This window comes from Colletotrichum orchidophilum (genome assembly GCF_001831195.1).
Source record: "Colletotrichum orchidophilum strain IMI 309357 chromosome Unknown Scaffold_161.1, whole genome shotgun sequence".
NCBI classification, from domain to species: domain Eukaryota; kingdom Fungi; phylum Ascomycota; class Sordariomycetes; order Glomerellales; family Glomerellaceae; genus Colletotrichum; species Colletotrichum orchidophilum.
Genome location: NW_019173117.1, coordinates 50,952 through 71,864, shown reverse-complemented (window position 1 = coordinate 71,864; position 20,913 = coordinate 50,952). Strand labels below are relative to the sequence as shown.

The following is a 20,913-nucleotide window of genomic DNA, read 5'->3' as shown; positions in this document are numbered from 1 at the left end:
CATATCTGTCACTCACGTCTGTATCTTCTCGGCTGCAACAAACGATTCCTTCTCCCTGGGCCATCATCCCATATCTCCTCTCGGCATCTCTTCTCGGTGACCTATCTACCGCTCTCGACTTCCTTGCTCTTGCATACGGCCGACCTCCTTTGCGCCCGCGTGTCTGCATCGCATTGGCTGTCATGGCAAGCCGCATATGTCTCTGACGCCCGGCCATATTCACTCTACCGCTACTTAGTTTCTGCTCTAGTTTACCGAGTAGTCTGTAGGTATTTCTGCAAGTTTGCTTTCCCACGGACGGCAGCGCGCACGACTCACCGGTCTTTGCGCCCACGTCTGTTCCCGTCTGCAGCCCGATTAGCGCTTTGCAAATCCCAGCGACAACTGAGGTAGTCTTGTCGCCATGCCTCCTGCGCCGTATTGGGGGGACTTGTCTGGCCCCAAAGCGGCCAGACGCCAGCGTCGCCAATCTGAAGACTTTAGTCTCCCGAAGCGCATGTCACCTGAGCCGGTTCTCTCAATCGCCGCGGCAGTAGACAAGCCGCTCCCTCCTCATCCTCCAAAGTCGAATCGCACCTCCCTGCAGACAACAAACACCGAGGCCTATACCGAGTCTACTCTCAGCCCCTTCGCGTCGCCCACTGCCTCCAGCTTCGCGGACCAAGGCCTTGCCCCGCGTCCACCGACGTTCCCTTACGGCGAGTCTCAGTATCCTGACGAGCAGGCCGAGAGGCGCCAGCGACGACGCAGAGAGCGCAACGGCAAAGATAGGGACGAGGACCCTGATATAGACTCTCTCTCCGCCCCCACACCTCCAGCTGCCCCCAATGTGCCCAAGGTACCGCCCGTGAGCTTCAGACATCCATACGGCAATGGTGGTCTACCATACACGCACCCTGCTCCGAGTCCAGCTCGAGAACCGCGACAGCCTAGTCCGTTGGTCGGCCCGGAAGACGAGATGAACCCTGAAGAGTACTACAAGGAACCTGCCCCCGAAAGGCAACAGCAGGAATACCCTCCCCTAGACCGCTCGCAGCAGACACTCGATATCGCTGCCGAGACGCGGGCCCCTGGCGAACCCCGCGGCCCTCAAAACTCGTCCAGGAGGAAATCGAATGGGGTCCCAGGCAGAGATGCGCAGGGGAGGAAAGCGTCTGCGGGAGGCTCCGGCAGAAAGTTCGCCAACGACCGCTCTCCATTACAGAGGCTTGAGCTGACGCTCGACAGCATCACCAAAGAGGAGAAGCGAGCTCGTGTCGAGGCCGCAGAGCGCCGCGCCAGGGAGAAGGCTGCGGCGAAGGCTGCCCAGAACCCCGATCTGCTTCAACCACCCGAAGCTACGCAACGTGCGCCGCGACAACAGCCCAAGCAAGAGCCTCAGCGACCACTACCTGAACCACCTCAGCAACCCCAGCAGCATCAACAAGCCGCCCCACCGGTTTCGCAAGTACAGGTACACCAGGTCCCTGTGCAGCAGGTGCGCTTCCGCGACGAGAGGTCAGACAATAATCGACATGAGCAGCAGCACGCCAGTGCCACTGCTTCACGTGGAGCGCCGGTGCAACACTACCCCGAAGACGAAGGAAGATACGCGCCGCGCCAGTCGCTCGACGATAGGCGACGGCAGCAGCAGTACATGCCTGAGAGCCATATGCGGCATGCATCTGGCCCTTACCCGTCAAGAGGTCCCGAGATGCCGGCGGCGGACGTGAGACATCCTCTGCTCTCCTCTGGCGTTCCACAGCGCAGTGTGAGCCTTCGCGAGCCGCCTAGCGAAGCTGCTGTGGCAATTTCGGGGATTCCCAGGCGTAATCTGAGCTTCCGCGAGCGGGCCGCGAAGGACAACATGAAATTACCGCAAGCTACCGATCCTCAAAGCGCAGAGGACAGTCCACAGCCTACGCCGCCGGTAGCTAGCTCTAGGAGACCCAGTTTCTCTCTGACAAGGAGCGGGAGCAACAAGCTGAAAAAGCAGCCCAAAGGCGACCCTTGGTACAGTATTCGGAAGGATGCAGAGAAGAAGTACGACAACATTGAGTTTCGCAACGCCGCCTTGGACCAATCTGCGGCAGAGAAAGGCGGTCCTCCCATGCAGAGATCCGTGTCGCACGAACAGGCATTGCCCCCGGACGCATTACACGAAGAAGTCAGGCAGGCCAGGATGCCCGGCAAGGCTGCGAAGCTAATTGGCAATGACTTTGGGGGGGTTCAACGACGCTCGACTGCCCCGGCAGCCCGACACTTGGACTCAGACTCTGACGGTGAAGACCCTCGATACGAGGACCCTCAACATGCACCTGTGGCCTCGGGTGGGCGTGGCGATGGATACCCTCATGCAAATCACGGGCATGCCGCGGCGCGGGGCAGACCAACCGACAGGGAGTACTACTCCGAGGATGACGGATTTAGCGACGATTCTCGGGATCTCTATCCCGCAAAGAAGACTTTCCGTCCTGGTGAAGGCATCTATAAACCGCCTGTATACCTTGATGAGTGGAAGAAGGCAACGGTCGGGAGCCTCTGCGGGAACATGCTTGACCTCAGCGACGAGCGGCTCGCCTCCATTGATAAGGACACTCCTTGGTGGGAGGGCGGTAGGGAGGGCGGTCAGCGCAGAGAAAGCACCTCGCGGCCACGCAAGGCAGAAGCTTTTGACGGCGAGTACGACGACACACATGGTGAGTTTCCCGTGGGCTAGCTTGTGTGATGAAACTAACATAAGTCATAGCACCTACACGGTTTAAGCCGCCGTTGTTCCTCAAGTGTGGTCCGTTGTTGAGATACTGCGGACTCAAGCACGAGAAGGTTCCCGCCCGCAACAGGAACATTGCCGTCAATGAGAAGACGCTATGGAGAGGCTCGGTGATGATTGTCACGCAGGACAGTGATTCTTCGTATGAAATTGCGCCGACACTGAGGCTTTTCGTGCAGCCCATCGAGCTCCTCCCGCCCCCGCCCCAGGAAATCTCTGGAGAGCAGGGCTTGCCACCGGAATACGTGGATCCGATTGCGGGCATCCCAAAGCTGGGCAGACGAGGAGAAACACTCTACGTCCGCCCTGTGGAGCATCTCGATGAGGCCAAGGACTTATCCAGAGACGAAACAGACAATGGCCTCTTTGAGAAGACGAGAAGTCCGCCGGATTACACCCCGTCAAACGGCTCTCCGGACTTACCCGGGTCTTTCGCAAGCCGTAGAAAGCGTGTGGAGATTGACGGAGAAAAGGTTTCCAAGTACAAGGACGTTCGCGGTTTCCGACTGCATGCGGAGCGCGGATATACGTTCTGGCGCTTTAACATCGAGATCGAGCTACGTGAAAAGCAGCAACGCATCGCATACAGGATCAATAGGGGACCTGCTATGGGCTTCTGGGTTCCCGCCATGGGACAGTCCATGAACATCATGTTCCACAGCTGCAACGGCTTCAGCGCTAGTGTTAACCCCGACGACTTTAGCGGACCAGACCCTATGTGGCGCGACGTTCTCAACACGCACCAGTCACAGCCTTTCCACGTCATGATTGGCGGAGGCGATCAGATTTACAACGATTGCCTGATGGACCAGAGCAAGCAGTTCCGTGAATGGCTGATGATCAAGAATCCTCTGCACAAGCACAATTCGCCCTTCACCCTGACAATGCAGGATGAGCTTGAGCGGGCTTACCTGGAGCGCTACTGTATGTGGTTCTCGCAAGGTCTGTTTGGCCTGGCCAACGCGCAGATTCCCATGGTCAACATGTGGGATGATCATGATATCTCTGACGGCTTTGGCTCCTACGCACATCACGACATGAACTCTCCAGTCTTCTCTGGCCTCGGCAACGTTGCCTACAAGTATTACATGCTTTTCCAGCACCAAAGCATTCCAAGTGAGACGGACGCCACTGAGCCTAGCTGGGTGCTTGGCAGCAAGCCTGGTCCGTACATCAGCGAATTGAGCCGTAGCTTGTTCGTGGAGTTAGGATCAAACATTTCTCTACTCGCTGTTGATGGCAGAACAGAGCGGACCGAGCTTGATGTGGTCAGTGAGCCCTCGTGGCAGAAGATCATGGACCGCTGCTATGAAGAGCTACGGACTGGTAGAACCAAGCATCTTCTTGTTTTGCTCGGTGTTCCGATTGCCTACCCCAGATTGGTATGGTTGGAAAACATGTAAGTTTACCTAGACTCCAGCGACATAGTGAAGACGAGCTAACAGTTGCAGTCTCACTTCGAGAGCCATGGATCCTGTCAAGGCACTTGGCAAGTTGGGCATGCTCGGCAAAACTCTGAACCACATTGATGGTGGCGTCGAAGTTCTCGACGACCTTAATGACCACTGGACCGCCAAGAATCATAAAAAGGAGCGGACAGTCGTGATCCAAGACATGCAAGATCTAGCAGCTGACAAGTCCGTGAGAGTCACTTTTCTCAGTGGTGACGTGCATCTCGCTGCTGTGGGCCAGTTCTACGCCAACCCCAAGCTCGGCCTGCCCAAGCACAAGGACTTCCGATACATGCCCAATGTTGTCTCGTCGGCCATCGTCAACACACCGCCTCCCGACCTGATGGCGGATATTTTGAACAAGCGTAACAAGATTCATCATTTTGACGAGTCGACTGACGAAGATATGATTCCGCTCTTCCACCATGGAGTTGATGGTAAAGCGAGAAACAACAAGCACCTGCTGCCGCATCGCAACTGGTGTTCCATCCGGGAATGGACTCCGGGCACGACGCCGCCTCCCACACCGCCTTTGTCGGCTTATGATAGGAGCCCGAGCCCGCCGGCAAGCCGTGGAGGTCTCTTGAGACGTTTCTCTTCAAATCGTGGTCCTGCATACCGGCCCGATGTTCAGCGCGATGAGTCTCGGTCGCGTCCTCCAATTTCTAACAACAAAGGCAAGGCTGGCGGCCTCTTCCGAAGCCTCTCACGCCGCAACTCGACTGACGGAGGCCGGCCACCTACTGCTGACAAGCCCAAGCGTTCCATGTCGTTGACGCGCAACTTCTTCAGTCTTGGTCGACGAAACAGCAAAAAGTCGCAACCCGATGACGGTGGCATCAACGGTCAGTGGGGAGAGGAAGATAGCGTCGACGGCAGTGTCGATGATGGGTACTATGGATACGATGATGAGTACGACCGCCGGCACGCGCCCAGGTCTAGGGGTATGGGTCTTCGAGGAGGAGGAGGAGGAAGACATGACGAGTACCAATCCGGTGACGACTCCTACTTCACGGCTCGTCCCGCCGCGCGGATAAGGGGCGCGCCTATCAGGGGCGGTCCTGGGTCGGAAGACGAGTTCTCCCCCGGCGACGAATCCCAGTTCACTGCTCATCCGCCACCTCGCGCTTACACTATGGGTGACGAACGCCAGGTTCCTCGGTCCCAAGAGATGCTACCACGACCGAAGGCATTCCACCGTACCCCTACAGGTCTGTCAGTCAAGCAGAAGAAGAAGGCAGACGAATATGAAGTCGACCTCGAGGGCGGCTTGGATATTTGCCTCAATGTGGAGGTAAATCAGAAAGATCCTACTGGCATTACAGTGCCTTACCGACTGCTTGTGCCACGCCTCATCTGGGACGACGCCAACGAGGCCGCCACCGTGCAGCCGCCTGCCCCATCTGGCTTCAAGCGAATGTTCAGCTTGAAGAAGAAGGATGTTGGTGCCGTGCAGCCTCAGAGGCCAGCAGCGTCGGAGGAGCAATTCGAGGGATCTGTGACACAAGGGTCCGTCAAGCAGGGTTCACTCAAGCAGGGTTCCGTCAGGCAGCCATCAGTAGCGCCTTCCGCCGGACGGGAGCCTGTCTACGATGCGCCGCCCAAGAACGCGAGGTACCAGTCTCCCGGAGGTTATGATTCGGCTCGCACGCGCGGGTCTTCGGGAAGATTCGACTCGCCGGCAAGCTATGAGCAGGGGGTGCGGCAGGTGAGGTGAAAGTGATGCGCGACGACGGAATGAGGGTTAATGAGGACGGGTGTGTTTTTCTTTTTTCTTGCACATTATTGGTTCGAAGCATGACACATGGGCATTGCAACGGAGTAGGATTGCAATGAGGATACAAAAGTTTTGGATTGCTGGTCCTTCCTCCATTGTGTCGGGGGACCAGTTTTTTTTTTAGATACCTCTAGGCTGGGTGGCCTTTTACGTTAGTAATGACGATTATGACTCCTACGCTTAGTTGAGATGAAGCAATTGGCGAGACTCAAGGTCACCTGTGCTTGTGGGATATTAGCCACCAAAGAATTTGGCTGTTCCTCCCGAAATTTGGTCCCTCGAGAGGATGAATTAGCCAAGTTCTCACAGTTCCCTCGGGTTGCAGGAAATATAGTCACATCAGATTTTGATTTAGTTGTAGCCTTTACAAGCGAGTCAGCATTAGACAACAGGAGAGAGAGAAGGGCAATGAACAAACCTTCTCAGACTGAATCACACATGCCGACGTGTTTTTCTGTGACCAGCCGTATGTCTGTCTTAAGCTTGGTCGCGACACATCGGCAAAGGCCAATATCGTATCAAGGCCTTTTCTTCCTTTTTACTTTGATACTCCGCGTCAAAAGGGGGAATCTCCCGAATCTCCCGTTGACGACGAGCCCCTTTTGAATTTTCCCGCTAATCTTGGATGCCCAGAGAATATCCCATGTCTTATTCCTCTCTCTCTGTCTCTTTTCTCCTCATTCGATATCGCCGCTGTCTTTAGCAGCGACAACCTCCCTCTCGACGCTGCGGCTGCGGCTGCGTCCGCGACCGCGGTTCTGGGGCCTCGCGCCGCCGCCGCCGCCGCCACCGCGGTTGTTGTTATTGTTGTTGTTGCCTCCCTTGCCGCCGGGAGGGGGGCGGACAAAGGCAAAGTCGACGTACACGGTCTGGTCGAGGAGTTTTGTCTCGTGGGCCGAGTCGATTGCGGCGCGGGCTTCGGCGAGTGTTGCGTATTCGATGAGGGCGTAGCCCTGTGGAGATGGTAGAATTCAGTGGTCAGCTTTTCCATTATCCTCAAGCTGCTTTCATCTCTTTGGGTGTGGGTGTATATGTGTGTGTGTGTGTGCATCGCAGTCCAAAGAGGATAAAAAGAAGAAACCCACCTTGACGTAACCGCTTCTCCGGTCGAGATTGAGGTGCAGGTTCTTGATCTCGCCGTACTCGCCAAACATGTCCTGAATGGACTCCTCGTCGGCCTCCTCGTGGACGTTTGTGACCATGACGATCCAGCCCTCGATGGAGCGGACGGCGGTCGCCCGGCCGTGGGTCTGCATCTCGGACTCGTTGCGCGCCGGTGCGGCACCACCGTCGGGTCCTCCCTCGACGGCGGAGGGGGAGGGGGGGTTGTCGATTTCCATTTCTACGTCGGCCATTTTCTATTTCCTTTATTGATTTTTTTTAAGACGTCGTTGCGAGGTAGATAGGGTGTTGGTGGCGGCGAGGGGAGGGGAGAGAGCTGGGAGAATCAGCTTTGTGGGTTGATGTTTGAGGATTCGCTGAAAGCTTACGATAGGTTGTTGGTGAGGGCGCGAGTTTTCGAGCTTTTGGCGAGGCTGCAGCCGTGAGAGAGAGGGAAGCAATGACAGACCGCACTGCTTCCAAAGATGCGCGGGACCAGGTGCGAAAAAAGTGGAGGGGACGTTGGAATGGAGGTTTCCGAGTGGGGGCATGTAGCGATGCGGGAGCTCGCGCACAGACTCCCTCCCGGTCTTCGCGTGGCAGCGAGCACTGTGCTGGGCAGGGTGTTGGACGATGAACCCGACCCAACCAAAGATTTCACACAAGAGAGAGAGAGGGAGAAAGAGGAACTTGGACGTATAGCACAGGCTTTGGTTATTGGGCTGTAAAAGTAAAACGAACCGATGTTTATGTGAGGATATCGAAGAAGAATAGAAGCGAAGAAAAAAAAGGGTAAGGTAGAAGGAATGTCTCGATGAAATGACACCTGGTTTCTGTGAACCAAACCCAACTCCTGCGAACGCCCCGTCCGAATTCCTGTTGTCCCCCCTAAGCGCATCATGGCCGCAAACGGGCGACCGTTGAAAAGAAAGATTCCATAGCCGATGCGACAACCTAGAATTGGAGCGGGCCAATGCTACAAGAGAGAGATTGCCTGTCTGATCTTGAAAGCAAGGGAAACAATTGAACAAGATTATTTAAGATGTTGGCGATTGCTCAGGAGCGCATGCACATCATGAGGCAGTCCATGCAGCTCGAACAGCACTGAGCCTGTACCCGGGGGGACTCGTCAGTGGGATGGATGTAATACCCCTCCAGGTCGATGGAGATTCAAACTTACGCAAGACCAACCCTCTTTCTGGGTGTCCTCCTCCTTGGGCTGCTCCGTGTTGGGGTCCATAGTTTGTCTCTGCGGTTGTTCGGTCGTCATCTTGAATGATTTATCTGGTGATTGAATGAGCGGCTTATTGGAGCTTGCTTGACGTTGAGAAAGATGTCCCTGGGATGAAAGGAGTGGCTGGGAATCAAATCGATAAAAGATCGGCTGTGAAGAAAAAAGATTGCTTCGTTTCGAAACGATAGAGGACGGGATGTTCTCCTCCTCAATTATATCTCAAACATCAAGCCCATTCGATCTCACTGCAACCATTTCTCTCATCTCCTTGGTGCCCAGGAAAGCCAGAGAGAGGAGAGGGCTGTGCAGCATCCCCGCCAAGGATCTCCCCCCATCCATACAATCTTAATCTGGTGGGGGGGGGGGGGGGGGGGGGGGGGGCGNGAGCGCCCCCCGCCCGGAGCCCCCCCCCCCACCAACACAGAGACGGGGGGGGGGGGGGGGGGGGGGGGGGGGGAACTGTCGACCCAGAATACGCGGACACCACGGATACAGTCGACCACTAACAAACACAAGCACACACGCGCACACAATACATGCTCGCGTTGCAGGACGACTGCGCACCCGCCAGATTAAAAGAGGGGGCCCAAGTTTCGTCTTGGCGAAGTTGGCTCAAGGGGGGTCGCGCGAAGCGGACACTGCTGCGACAAGTAACGGGGAAAAGGGAACGTGAAGGGTTACATGGAAGTAAACCAGAGTGCCAAGTTGGTCAGATAAAACTGGACTCATGGGCCAATGGTGATCGGCGTGGATAGGTATTAGCCCATCTTGCCTTGCTTTCTGTTGATCGAGGCAATCTAAAATTGACAACCCTTCCGAGCTGTAATCCCCCCGGCGGTTGCAAGTAAAAGTTTGAATGAATAGATACCCGTCTTGGTGAGAAGCAGACACATAAAACAACCATCATCCCGGCTCGAGTCGAGATGACAGAAGTGTCACGTTTCGTGCCCGTCCAGCGTCTTGCTTAGGTTCTGTTTGTCTACAAATAGCCAGCCAAATTGAACTTTTGGCTGCTGTCCTTTGCTGGCACATACAGTAATCTCCCAAGCACTCCCAGGACGCGCCATTGCGTACCCCTGAGCAGAGTTGCGTAGGCAGCAGTTCGCGTCCCCCCCCCCCCCCCCCCCCCCCTCCCGCGCCCCGCCCCCCCGCCCCCCTCCGGGCTCGCACGTCGTGCCCCTCCTCCCCCTCCCCCCCCGTTGGGGGCCCGGGGGGGGGGGGGGGGGGGGGGCGGGGGGAGGCCCTTGCCCCCCCCCCCCCCCCCCCCCCTGTTTGCCATGCGGCACATTTCCATCCTTTTGGTGGGCTCTTTACGGATACTCCTGCCGTCGTCACGAAAGTATGTGGCTTAGCTGCGAGACGGGATGATTTCGGTGTTGATTCAATGAGGTCATACGCCGGGAAAGCCTCATGGGGCCCAGGTCACCATTCCTCACCGTCCGGTAGGGCTGAACCTGAACCACAGGTCGAGGCTTGAATCCTTCTTATGGCGAGCGAAGAGAGCTTTATAGGCCGGCAAACGTCTTTCAGCCGTTCATGGATAGACCTCGGTTTGCCGCGCATTCAGTCTCGGTGACATTGAATCTCAATAACTTAATTCAAGATAGCCATCAATTGCCTCTCCAGCAAGATGATTGAGATGCCGTTTCGGCTTGAGCCGTGATTTCCCTGTGCGTACTCTGTTGTAGACACACTCCTTAACTCGATTCTCATCTAGGTCGCCTCACCCTTTTCCCATACCGGCAAGCTTCAAACCCATCTCCCCGCCACGCAAGAAGCGTCTTAGTGTTTCTGAGCCGATCAAGCTTTGGGCCGGCTTCTCAAAATGCCTACTCAGGTGGATTGGTAAAATAAGTCATCAAGTAATCTCTGGGGCGAACCCATCGGGCCAACTTCCTGCTGTTGATATTCTCCTACGCAACGCTAAAGAGGTCATCTTGATTCTCATCACTATAGTATCCTTTGATTCCTGTCAAATACACCAACCCAATAAGGCTTTGCGTTCAATCTCAGTACAGTAGCCAAGGAATTTTGAAGTTTGTATCTTTTCCCACATTTTACCCTCCTTCATTCCAAAATCCACCAACGAATGTCCTGGTTAGCAATGAACCAAAGTCTCAAGCAAGCAAGCATTGCGGTCTCTGAATAGGCAGTTCATCGCTCAGGCGTTGGTCTCTTTCCCCGTATACTCGGCTGTCCGACCAACCTTCTCCCAAGGTGCAAACGCCTTCAACCTTTGTCAGCAGCTATGCAGGTAACAGAGAGGATCAGCGTGACTTACGTTGTCGACATTGCGCAACGGCGCAGCAAGCTCCGGGAAGTGTCTGCACAGTACGTCCTTCATCGTGTTCTTCTGCACCCAGTCCATACCCTCCCGGGTGTACACCTCGGGACACCACCCGTCACCGGCGAGGAACCGATCAGACTTGATGCGTCGGCTCGCCATGAGGATGAAGACGCGGAAGGCCGTGTCGCTGAAGCCGAAGCCCTCCGGCAGCGGCTCGCTGAGCGTGCCGGCCAGCAGATCGACGGCCTCAATATCGCCATTGTACACCTCCTCCAGATCCGCCGCCAGCTCGGCGGCCTCTGGGCCAGGGCCCGTCAGATCCTTGAAGCTGCGGACGGGCGGCATGTGGAAGAGGCGGCGGAAGGCGTTGTATCTCGGCACGCCGCGCTCGCGGTCTCGGAGAATGTCGACGGTGCCCACATCGAGATGCCTGGCCTGGGGGAACTCTTTGTCGGCGGGAAGGCGCAGATCACGCAGGAAGTTTGGCGTGTTCTTTGCGCGGATGGCGCCGGGGTAGTTGACGCCAAAGGAGTAGAAGACGTCGGCAAAGTTCAAGCCGAGACCGTTGCTATTCGAGGTCTTGTCGTCCAATGGCGTGCGGGCTCTCTCGAAGGCGACCTCCTTCATCGGCAGGGTGTCGGCATGTTGCCCGCTCTTAACTTTGAAGAAGGCAATGTCGTCGGGGACGAGCGGGTGCAGGCGGTATACGGAAACGAATTCCTCGGTTAGGGAGTATGGGGCTCCGTCTTGATCAGTTCCTGAGCCCGGGATACCAGAGATAACCTCGGACGTGTTGTCGAAGATACGACCGAAGACGTGCCACAGCTGTTCAGTCTTGTCAGTGGCTTCATTGCAGAAGGATCATCGGGAGGCACACCTTCTCACCAACCAACCCCCACCAATTCGCCTCCATACCAATCTTCAATGTCGGATGCTTTAGGATAGCGGGCGTCCACTCGACGGTGTGGATCTTGGCCATGAGTGCACAGTTGATCAACCTCGCCGTATCAAAGATCTCATCGCTCGTCCACGATGGGTTCGACAGCTTGAGTTGGCCAGCAATAGCATTGTGCTCCAAGGCAAAGAGGGTGTGTAGCATCTCGAGCCCGACCCACCAATTATTATGGAAGCCGGTTTTGGGAATGCCGTTTTCGCGAGGAAGGAACTGTTCGCCGTTGATACGGTCGACCGCGAGCTGCCCATCATCGCACTTGGATCGGAGCTCCGCGGTCTCAGCCTCAGTTGAACCATAGATCTGCGAGCCATCCCACCAGTGCGTATTTTCGTTCTTGTAGCCCGGCGACTCGTCATCCTGCTTCGAGAGGGTACTGTCGACCTTGGTCTTGAAGATCTTCATCTTCTTGTCCGGCCAGGTGTCTCCCTTTGGCATGGCAACGTCCCAAGTCTCCTTGCTCGAGGCATGCTGCGCCCAGTCGTGGACTTGAAACTGGATCCAGGCAGCGGCGAGCAAGTTGACGATCGTGGCGGGCTTGAAACCCCCTTCCGGCCTCGCGAGGATCTTTTCAGAGATGAGTCTCGGGTTCGGCGTGAGCAGCTCCTCGTGAGTGGGAATCTTGGCGTGCTCCCTGGGGATGTTGCGGCCGAACCGCATCCCGGCGCAGCCCATCTTGGGCGCCTGGAGGTCATTGAAGAGGCCGTCCGAGTTTCTGACGGCCATGAACTTGGTGTCAGACATGGGGTATTGTGCCGGTGTGCCTTGGTCTTCGGGGGATGGGTATGTATCGTAAAGGTTCTTCTGGCGGAGCTCGAATCGCAGCGCCAGAAGGTTGAAGGCGCCAATGAAGGGCGGAAGTTTGTGCCATGCGATGAAGATGTTGACAACCTTCCAAAACAGAATGAAGAAGAACTTGAAAAAGTCCTCGGCCGATTGGCGGGCCTGACTCTTGGTTGTAGGTTTCATCTTTGCTGTTTGTTCAGAGATCATTGATTTCCAGACACGATAGAATCTTCGCAAGAAGAGTCTTGTGCCATTCTTATACACTCGTATTACTTTGGCAATTTCCAACCTTGAGCAGCAGTCACATGCTAGCGAGGACATCGAGGGCTGTTCAAGGCAGTTTTGCATTAGGCCGGCATCTCGAGCTTCGTGTAGCAGCATGTCATCCCGCCACAAGGCAGGCGACGGCGAATGGGATTTGTCTCAATCGTCAGCATCTGCTGCGAATAAGAAAGCATTCAGACGGGCTGCCATTCAGCTTGCCATTGCAATGTATCCTGCAACCCGCCCCCTAAGAAAGGCGAAGCATCGGACATGGCATCCATTGTCTTGATGAAGAAGGTAGGATTCGAAGCAACAAGTTTGTACCACTCGATGCTGACTCCTAGGGAACACACGCCATCCAATGAGCACCGCCGGGGACGGTCTCCCTTCCCGGCCGCCTCGCGCAGGTGGCCGGCTGAGGTCAGCCAGCTGAAGCCCCTGCTGACATGATTGTCTCTGCGACTGAAGCTGGTTCGTACTCAAACGCGAACTCGCAGCTGGAAAAGCCTTTCTTGCGTGAAAAGGGGATATCCGTTTCTCCAGGGGTACCTACTGGATCTCAAGCGGGACTCAAAGTTGTGCAATATGGAGCAGCCATGTCATTCGAGCTTGATTCCATCCAGTGGTACGGTTTACCTGATTTGACCTCGGGGAGTGCTAAGGAAGGACCTGGTATCGCAGTTCAGTCAGGATGCATGAGAGCAGGATGCCTGCCGAGTATGAGGGTGTCGTCATCTTACGGAGGCTTCACATAGGCCAATTGATGACCCAGGTGGAGGCCAATGTCCATGGCATGGCTTCCGCAGTCGGGCGACGGCGTGAAGTTGGTCTGAGACACCAAGAAGAGCAGAGATGGGTCCTTCATTGACCTTGGGACGGATGGTGACGGTCTTTCTCCCTCGACTCCAGCTGTCAGCACATTCCAGCCTGTCTCTTCACGGGTATTTGCTCATGAGGCAAACTAAAGCAGTGACAAAACTCACACGGGTCTTTTTTAATTTTTTTTCCCTCGCAATTGAGGGCTATTTCAATTTCGAACTCCTTGGACTGAGGGCCTTGTCAGGGAACCCGTCAATGGCGCCTTCACTGAAGCCTGTCCTCGACATTCAATGGTGCAGTTTCCATGCAGCAGGCGCACAGAGACTAGATACAGCGGAGGCAGTCAACCACAGGTTGAAGGCTGCGACGGGGAGAAGCCTCGTGACCTGTCTCGGGAGGTAAGCCGACAAATAGTAGCTGCGGCCTTTCCTTTTTAACAAACCAGGTATCTGTCTGTATGACCAACATACAAGGAAGCCCTGCAATTATAAGGGCTGAACTCGCTCAAATCAAGACGCCCCAAGGTAAGGTAGGTAGTTGCGAACTTGCGGCCAGACCAGCACCATGAGAACTTTCCTTAGATTTACCTAGCCTGCCCTCTCCGATAGATCCACGCATTCGGAGCCCGTGTGTAGAGCTCTGGATGGCTCGCAGTACGAAATTAACCGTAGAGCGCGCCGAGATTAAACTCAAGTCACGGCATTCGCATTCAAAGTAGACGTCAATCGAAGAACATGTGAAGCACGTATAATCGCCCGCTTGAACGCCCTTGAGACAGCCCGGAGGCAAAAACTCTTAATCTGTGGATCGATACCGACGGAGCCAGCTCTTCTTCATACCATCACGCAAGGTGATGGGCACAATGAAAAGTGAGGTTGAAAATCAAAAATTGCCACAGCGATGGCCCCGAAGGACAATCGAGAGAGGTCTACTCCGCGATGTGCAATGCAGGCATCCCTCTCTGCGGTCCGGATTTCTTGATCCCCAGACCGCCCATGAAGGTAAGTATGAAGAGAAAAAAGAGGAAACAGAGTAAAGGCGGGAGATTGGGAGGGATTATATAGGTGTTGGGAGGGCTGGAGAGTGGGGCGACATTGGCCTCAATCACTCGATGGAGCCTGACCGTAGGCAGCCAATGAGAACTCGGGCAATGGGGGATGCGGTTTTGATTTTTGATTGGCCAAGATTTGGGGAAAGTGGGACATGCTTTCAGACTTCCTTCCAAGATGTCCTTCCACATCCATACCCGCGTGACACAGTCAGGACCCTCAGAACTGCCGCTGAGTTGGATTATAATGCCGTACAAAAAGAGCATCGCTTTCATAGCAATGATAGCATCAAGTAGACGTTCAGCTGTCAAATTTTTCATCTACGATTGACCCAAAGAAGGTACCTTCTCTGCCTAGGTTTGATTTAGACGGAGCCAACTCTCCGGACTTCCAGCCAGCTCTTCGTCTGAGACTGAGCTAAGCTCTGTTCCAACAACCTGGAGACATCGTAGTGCCGGTTCTAAGAAGCAGTCGCTACCGGCGTCAGGCCGAAGCGGTCTTGAGCGTCCAGAGACGCTTCTCTGCTGACCAGCAGCTCTGCAATGTCGGGCTGGCTAAATGCAGAAGCAGCGTGGAACGGCAGGGTGCGCTTGTCCTTGTCCTGGGATTCTATATCGGCGCCATTATCCAGGAGCAGCTTGACCATCTCCCCAAAAGGCCATCTTGAAAATATGGCAGGAGAAATAAGATGATGGGAAGGCCAGGGTAGTTCGAGACGTCTCCAAATTTCTCGTGGAAGCGAGGTTGATTCTTATACTTTTGTGGCATCTTGGTTATCCATCATGGGATCAAATGTCATGGGGACCATGAGCAGTGGGCTGCTTGATCATGCACTCAGCAGCTCATGAATGCAGGCCCAGCTGAATGTACACTCTAAATGCCAGAGCGGAATCACTGTCGCAATATTTTGTTTCAAGATAAGGAGCGTTGTTTTCCATAAGAAAGGTACTCTTCTTGATGATCCAGCTACCACACGAACAATCCAGTCTGCGTTCAGAGACATGCATCCATCCCCCGGGCGTTCTGCACCAAAAGCTTAACATCTGATGAGATGATAGGCGCAACCTGATGTCTGGCCTTGGTCGCCTGCTCAAATGCGAAAGCCGCGGAGATCAAGTTGAAGTCGTCCCACCGGCGACCGACGAGTAATGCGGCAAAACTTTGGACGTTAGTACACCATAATGCAATTGAGGGTTACATCTTACTCACGGGACATTGGGGCCAACGGAGACTAATCCGCTCGATTTTCGTCTTGAAATCGGGGTGTCCTCGGGGTAAAACCCGAGGGGAACTCCAACAGTGGGACATCCACCCACGTTTGCGCTGGTATCGATGGAGGGAGCCAGGATGAAGTCGCAGTTCGTACGGTCAAGCAGCTCTTGAATTTGCTTCCCAATCTGGTTTCTCCACTCAAGAGACTTCAGATACTCCGGCGACTCCAAGTCATACTGCTCGCCGAGCTTTTCGCACTTCAGACATTCATCAACTCCCCATTTGTCGTTTCCTTCCTCTTCGGAGCTCTCGGTGTATCTAATTACGTCTGCGAGTGTGTGCAATGACTCTGGGTTTGTCTCATACGCCTCCAGAGACTTTCTCATGTCTTTTCGAGAATATTAGCCAGAAGCTGTACAGGTAGCAGGCACTAGACTTCCTTTCGCGTATGGACACGCGCAGGTCTAAAATCCAATCGACATCTTCGGAGGAAGAATAGTTTGCGTTGAATTCCGAAAACTCAGCATTATCGACAATAGTAGCGCCCAGAGATCTCGCGATCTCGCGATTTCCAGGCTTTCGTCGAAAGCAGAATTGACGATTGAATCATTTGGGAAGATGTGACGAGGCACCTGTTGATTTTGGTTGGTTCGTTTTATTTTCTTGTCATTGGGCAACATACAGCAATTCTACTCCCTTGGAGGCCAGATTCCTTGCATGCGAGTGCGAAATCTGTCGCTTCGGAGGGCTCCTGAACGTCTTCAGAGTCACGAGGATCAGAGACAGTGAAACTGTCGTTCGGATCGGGTCCTGTATTGTATCAGCGGTCAACACTTGAGGCGCGCGTCCTCATTGACGCCCACGAAACGTACCGTGGATAGCTGTAAGAACAATAGCAGCATCTTTGACACTTCGAGCTATCACTCCGACTGTGTCCTGCCATTCGCTCACAGAGTAAACACCGTATCTAGATGTCAGCCCGACAGTTGGCTTGATAGATACGACTGATGGTTTTTGAGCAGGCGAGCTCAGACTCCCAGAAGTCTGCATCAAAGACATTAGAGAACATCTCATCTGAGCGTAAAATTGTTCACAAACCTCTGTTCCGAGAGCTGCAGCTGATAATCCCAGACATGCAGCAACTGCACTGCCTGACGATGAGCCGGAGGGGTCCTGCTCCTTGTGGTAAGGCGCGAGACATTGACCGCCAACGACTGACCAACCCCCTGAAGCTTGACCTGGATTTCTGTAGTTAGCCCACTCACTGGGGACCGTTTTCCCCAGAAGCACCGCGCCCTGGTCTCTAAGTCGCTGAACTGAAGTCGCCTCAAACTAGGAAGTGGCATTCAGCAAGCCAGAGCACCCATCTAATTAGCCGTTAGAAGTTTGCCAAACATTGTTGTGCTTCAATGACGGACTGGTAGACTTCAAGCGGTCTTTGGTGAGGAACACATCCTTAATAAGGATAGGGATACCGTGTAGTTTCCCTAATTTGTCCCCTCGTTGCCGTTCGGCATCTTTGCTGCGCGCAACATCACTTGCGTCGGGATTAATCTGGCTCACGGAGTGAACCAGAGGGTTGAGATGCTCGATTCTTTTGATGTAAGTCTTGTGGTTTGTGTCAGCTCTTGGGTTTTGGGACAGAGTGGCGCGCTCACCCTCACCAAATCTTCCACATTGAAGTTCCTGTCATCCAATCCTTTGAGAAGCTCCTCAATGGAGGTCTCCTCAAGCCTGAGAGACATTCTGTGCGATGGTCGCCGCCAAAAGCGCGCAGCTAGATTGCTGACGCGAGGTCTGATTTTGCCCGAATATCGGTGTAGTGGTTAGAATCACTAGGGCTACAGCAACGACGATTGTGAAAGACAAATTGCGTCGCGGTGCCATGTATTTGATCTTTTTCTTGCGCCTAAGGGGGACACTGGGCGACTCCCAAGCCAGGGGATGCTCCGTTGCAAAACGAAGCGGTGAAGGCGTTTGGGCAAACTGAAACGTCGCACTTACAAAGAAACAGCTCTACCCAACTTGCTAGGGGATTTTGGCACACTGTGGTTGGTATTTCTTCGAGATATGCGACACAGATAACGCTTTGGGGATTCTCAAAGCTGCGAAGGAGATCTGCAACGGGGAAATATAGTCAAACTTTGGGCTTGATTTGCAAAAATCTTGGGGTTGTCTATTTGTTGCGGCGAGGAGAGAGACAGGGAGAGAGAGAGGGAGAGAGAGAGGGAGAGAGAGAGAGAGAAAATGGTTTGAATCACAATCTGGAAGCAATCGCCCATCGTGAGAGGAACATTCCCTCTGATGATCCAGAAATTCAACAGCTGTGTGTCTCTTGCATGAACTGTGTCAACAACATCCAGGCTGACAAGCCTGAGTAATATAAGACGGCGCTTGATGTCTGTCAGAACAAAGCCGGCGGGACAGCAAAGCCTCAAGAATTGGTATTATCGAACATGAGCTACACATATTCCCAATGCGGCATGCTTGAACAAGCGTCCTACTACGTGGAGCAAGCCATCGCACTACATCCTGAGTGCAGTGCTGATACAACCTTCATGTAATATACGTTGTACTATCAAGGAAACATACAATGGGCAATGGGGTCAAGGAAAGAGGGCTTCAGAACTTATAAAGACTGTATGAACCGGCGGAAGGCTCTGCAGGGAGTTGAATGCTACACAATAGGTGTGTCATCATACAAAACGGGCAAGCTGAAGAATTGCTTTCATCTAATTATATTATAGTTGACTTTTAAATATCGTAAAAGAAACTAGTGCGTATATAAAATTGCGTTTTTATGAGAAATAGAACTATTAACTAATTAATTACAAATAAGAGTGCACTAAATTAATGAACATATATTATGTTACAGAAAAGGTTTGTATAAATTATGCTCATATCAGGGTTACCTTGTATATTTACACCGAAGCTTGCTCAGGAAATTCGAGCACAAGCTCAAGTACCCAGTTCCATGCTCAATCTCGCCTCAGTCTAGGAGGAGTGACTGCTCAGGATTACAGCCAGAAAAAGTGGCAGAGATCAGTGAGACAAAGGTGGTTGTTCAGACACTAGATTGGTGGGTGCGGCCATAAAATTCTCATGTGTTTCCACCCTTCGTATGAGCCTCCGAACCTGCATTTCTGAGCTCAAGGGTTCGGTCATTGATGGGATCGTTGTTTCCTCAACTTCAGACTCTTTGTCGCTCGAACTCATTAATAGGCGCTGTGTGACACTTGCATGATGACTCCGAGAACGATTACCTACTGCTGCCCAATGTTGTCTGACTAATCAACCTGTGCAGGTAATGAGATTGGCATGCATCCTCTTTAGATGTTCAACTATACATTATATCTCTCAAAGCCACCCCTTTGGGACATTCAGCTTTCTCATGGAAACAAGCAACGTTCATAATGGACCCATAGGCTCGGGTTTGCTACAGCCCGTCAACAATGATGCGGCCCTGCCCGTTCTAACCCCGCGTCCAGCGACCGACAGATCCCCAGAGCGATCACGGCAGGAGACCGCTGGTAGCAAACGACGCAAAACGTTCACGGGCTGCTGGACATGCCGCGAACGTCACGTCAAATGCGACGAGCAGCGGCCGGCGTGCCTGCGTTGCGTTACTGGCAAGTTTACGTGTCAGGGATATGGCACGCGACTGACCTGGCTTTCGCCGACGGAACAAGGAACACCAAGGAGCGGCGGCCGGCGTCGGCCGCGGGCGAAGGCCAGCCTCTCATCGCAGAATTTGGCACACTCGCCCGGCCAATGGACGCCTGAAGCTTTCGAAGTTCCACTGACCGGCTCGTTTCCGGCATTCCGGTCTTGCGAGCCACGACCTAGGGTTAAAAATGTCGGGCAAGCTGGCAGAAGCCCTTTGGCGAGGGAGCAGCTGTCTCGAGACGTTCAACTACACGCTCTAGGACCGGAAGTCTTTCAGCATAGACCTGATATTCCGTGGAACTCCTCATTTAGCGCTTCCAACCATGGGGGTATGCCTCCTCTGGGTAGCCCGATGAGGCCACTGGAAGCACCATCATCTCTTGCTCAAGAACGAGAACTCATCAGCCACTGGGCAACAAATCTCGCCCACAAACTAGTACCCTTACGCACCCCGGTGAACCCATTCCTCACCGTCGTATCGCCCATGACACTCGATGGAAGCCGTCTTGCTGGCAAAAAGTCGACCTCCACCGTCGCTCTATTCCATGCGGTCTGCGCCATTTCCGCAGCCCACCAGGCAAACCTCAGGGGTACCCACTCGCACGGCGGCTACACGGATCTGATGCTCCGTCACAAACAGCTGAGCTTCCACCACCTCATGAAAAATGTGAACCGCCGAGACCACGACGAACGGATGGCGAGCCTGGCCACCCTCTGCTTGTGGATTCTCATCCACTTCGTCACCGGCACCGCGGGCGCCTGGCGCGAGGTCGTCAAGGTGACCCGGGATCTCCTCGACGACACCGGCATGAACACTTGGAGGCAGTCAAGCACCGCCATGTTGACGTATCAGTCCTTCTCCTCTACATTTGCCACGATACACGCCCAGTACCTCGGACGACTAGACTTCCCCGTCCCGATGGAGACGTATCTGCCAGATATCGAGCTGTCCAAAAGTCAGATCATGCCACAGCGATCACTCGAACTAGTCTCTTCCTTCAATGCGAAACTCTTGCAGACTCCCATTCTCGCAGAAGAGTACCTCGACCAGCTCGAATTCGAATTCGCCCTCTCTACACCCGAGCCATCCGTGGATTACGACACCGGCAACGGGGACTCGGCCATGGTGCACCACCACCGCTCGTTATTTTACTACACTTGCCTGCTCTACTTCAAGGGCAACTCCGGGAGACGAGGCCCCGAAGGGGCTGTTCAAGACCTAGTTGCCAGGTGTCTCGACCACATGGAGCATCTCGAGTCCCTGCAGAAGAACAGCAGCCCCAAGACGTGGATCTACGCCGCGGTCTCTTCAGAGGCCGGTACGACAGAGCTGCGAGACAGGGTGAGATGTTTTTTCTCAAGACGAAAGTCGCTGGGGATTGCCAGCTGGAATACGCTGCTCCTCGCGGTCGAAGAGGTCTGGAGACGCCGTGACATGACAGTCCCCGGGTTTGCACCGGAGCCTTGGACTCGTGTTTTTGCAAGTATGCCAGAGTTTGACGTAATATTGTATTGAGACTATATGCGCCGTCCATATCCGTTCAAATAAACATCATGTATGTA

The 20,913-nt window shown here is 54.1% G+C and overlaps 7 protein-coding genes across 7 annotated transcripts; 2 read left to right on the top strand and 5 right to left on the bottom strand.

The window, feature by feature from the left end:
- Positions 1-403: 403 nt before the first annotated feature.
- CORC01_12677 (uncharacterized protein) lies at positions 404-5,920 on the top strand (the record flags this gene model as incomplete). The annotated part of the gene is made up of 3 exons (XM_022624296.1): positions 404-2,678; positions 2,729-4,151; positions 4,204-5,920. The coding sequence occupies 3 exons, from the start codon at positions 404-406 to the stop codon at positions 5,918-5,920; spliced, it is 5,415 nt and encodes a 1,804-aa protein (XP_022469209.1).
- Positions 5,921-6,657: 737 nt separating this feature from the next.
- CORC01_12676 (RNA recognition domain-containing protein) lies at positions 6,658-7,335 on the bottom strand (the record flags this gene model as incomplete). The annotated part of the gene is made up of 2 exons (XM_022624295.1): positions 6,658-6,933; positions 7,066-7,335. 2 exons carry the CDS (start codon positions 7,333-7,335, stop codon positions 6,658-6,660), a joined length of 546 nt encoding a protein of 181 aa, XP_022469208.1.
- A 3,141-nt stretch (positions 7,336-10,476) lies between these two features.
- CORC01_12675 (uncharacterized protein) lies at positions 10,477-12,523 on the bottom strand (the record flags this gene model as incomplete). The annotated part of the gene is made up of 3 exons (XM_022624294.1): positions 10,477-10,542; positions 10,597-11,427; positions 11,480-12,523. The coding sequence occupies 3 exons, from the start codon at positions 12,521-12,523 to the stop codon at positions 10,477-10,479; spliced, it is 1,941 nt and encodes a 646-aa protein (XP_022469207.1).
- Positions 12,524-12,798: 275 nt separating this feature from the next.
- On the bottom strand, positions 12,799-13,469 carry CORC01_12674 (uncharacterized protein; the record flags this gene model as incomplete). Its single annotated transcript, XM_022624293.1, has 3 exons — positions 12,799-13,072; positions 13,241-13,273; positions 13,345-13,469. The coding sequence occupies 3 exons, from the start codon at positions 13,467-13,469 to the stop codon at positions 12,799-12,801; spliced, it is 432 nt and encodes a 143-aa protein (XP_022469206.1).
- A 1,463-nt stretch (positions 13,470-14,932) lies between these two features.
- On the bottom strand, positions 14,933-15,240 carry CORC01_12673 (uncharacterized protein; the record flags this gene model as incomplete). The annotated part of the gene is made up of 2 exons (XM_022624292.1): positions 14,933-15,134; positions 15,230-15,240. The coding sequence occupies 2 exons, from the start codon at positions 15,238-15,240 to the stop codon at positions 14,933-14,935; spliced, it is 213 nt and encodes a 70-aa protein (XP_022469205.1).
- A 225-nt stretch (positions 15,241-15,465) lies between these two features.
- CORC01_12672 (uncharacterized protein) lies at positions 15,466-17,429 on the bottom strand (the record flags this gene model as incomplete). Its single annotated transcript, XM_022624291.1, has 8 exons — positions 15,466-15,631; positions 15,682-16,072; positions 16,378-16,494; positions 16,557-16,728; positions 16,783-16,922; positions 16,950-17,016; positions 17,080-17,292; positions 17,349-17,429. 8 exons carry the CDS (start codon positions 17,427-17,429, stop codon positions 15,466-15,468), a joined length of 1,347 nt encoding a protein of 448 aa, XP_022469204.1.
- Positions 17,430-19,075: 1,646 nt separating this feature from the next.
- CORC01_12671 (uncharacterized protein) lies at positions 19,076-20,866 on the top strand (the record flags this gene model as incomplete). Its single annotated transcript, XM_022624290.1, has 1 exon — positions 19,076-20,866. One exon carries the CDS (start codon positions 19,076-19,078, stop codon positions 20,864-20,866), a length of 1,791 nt encoding a protein of 596 aa, XP_022469203.1.
- Positions 20,867-20,913: the final 47 nt, after the last annotated feature.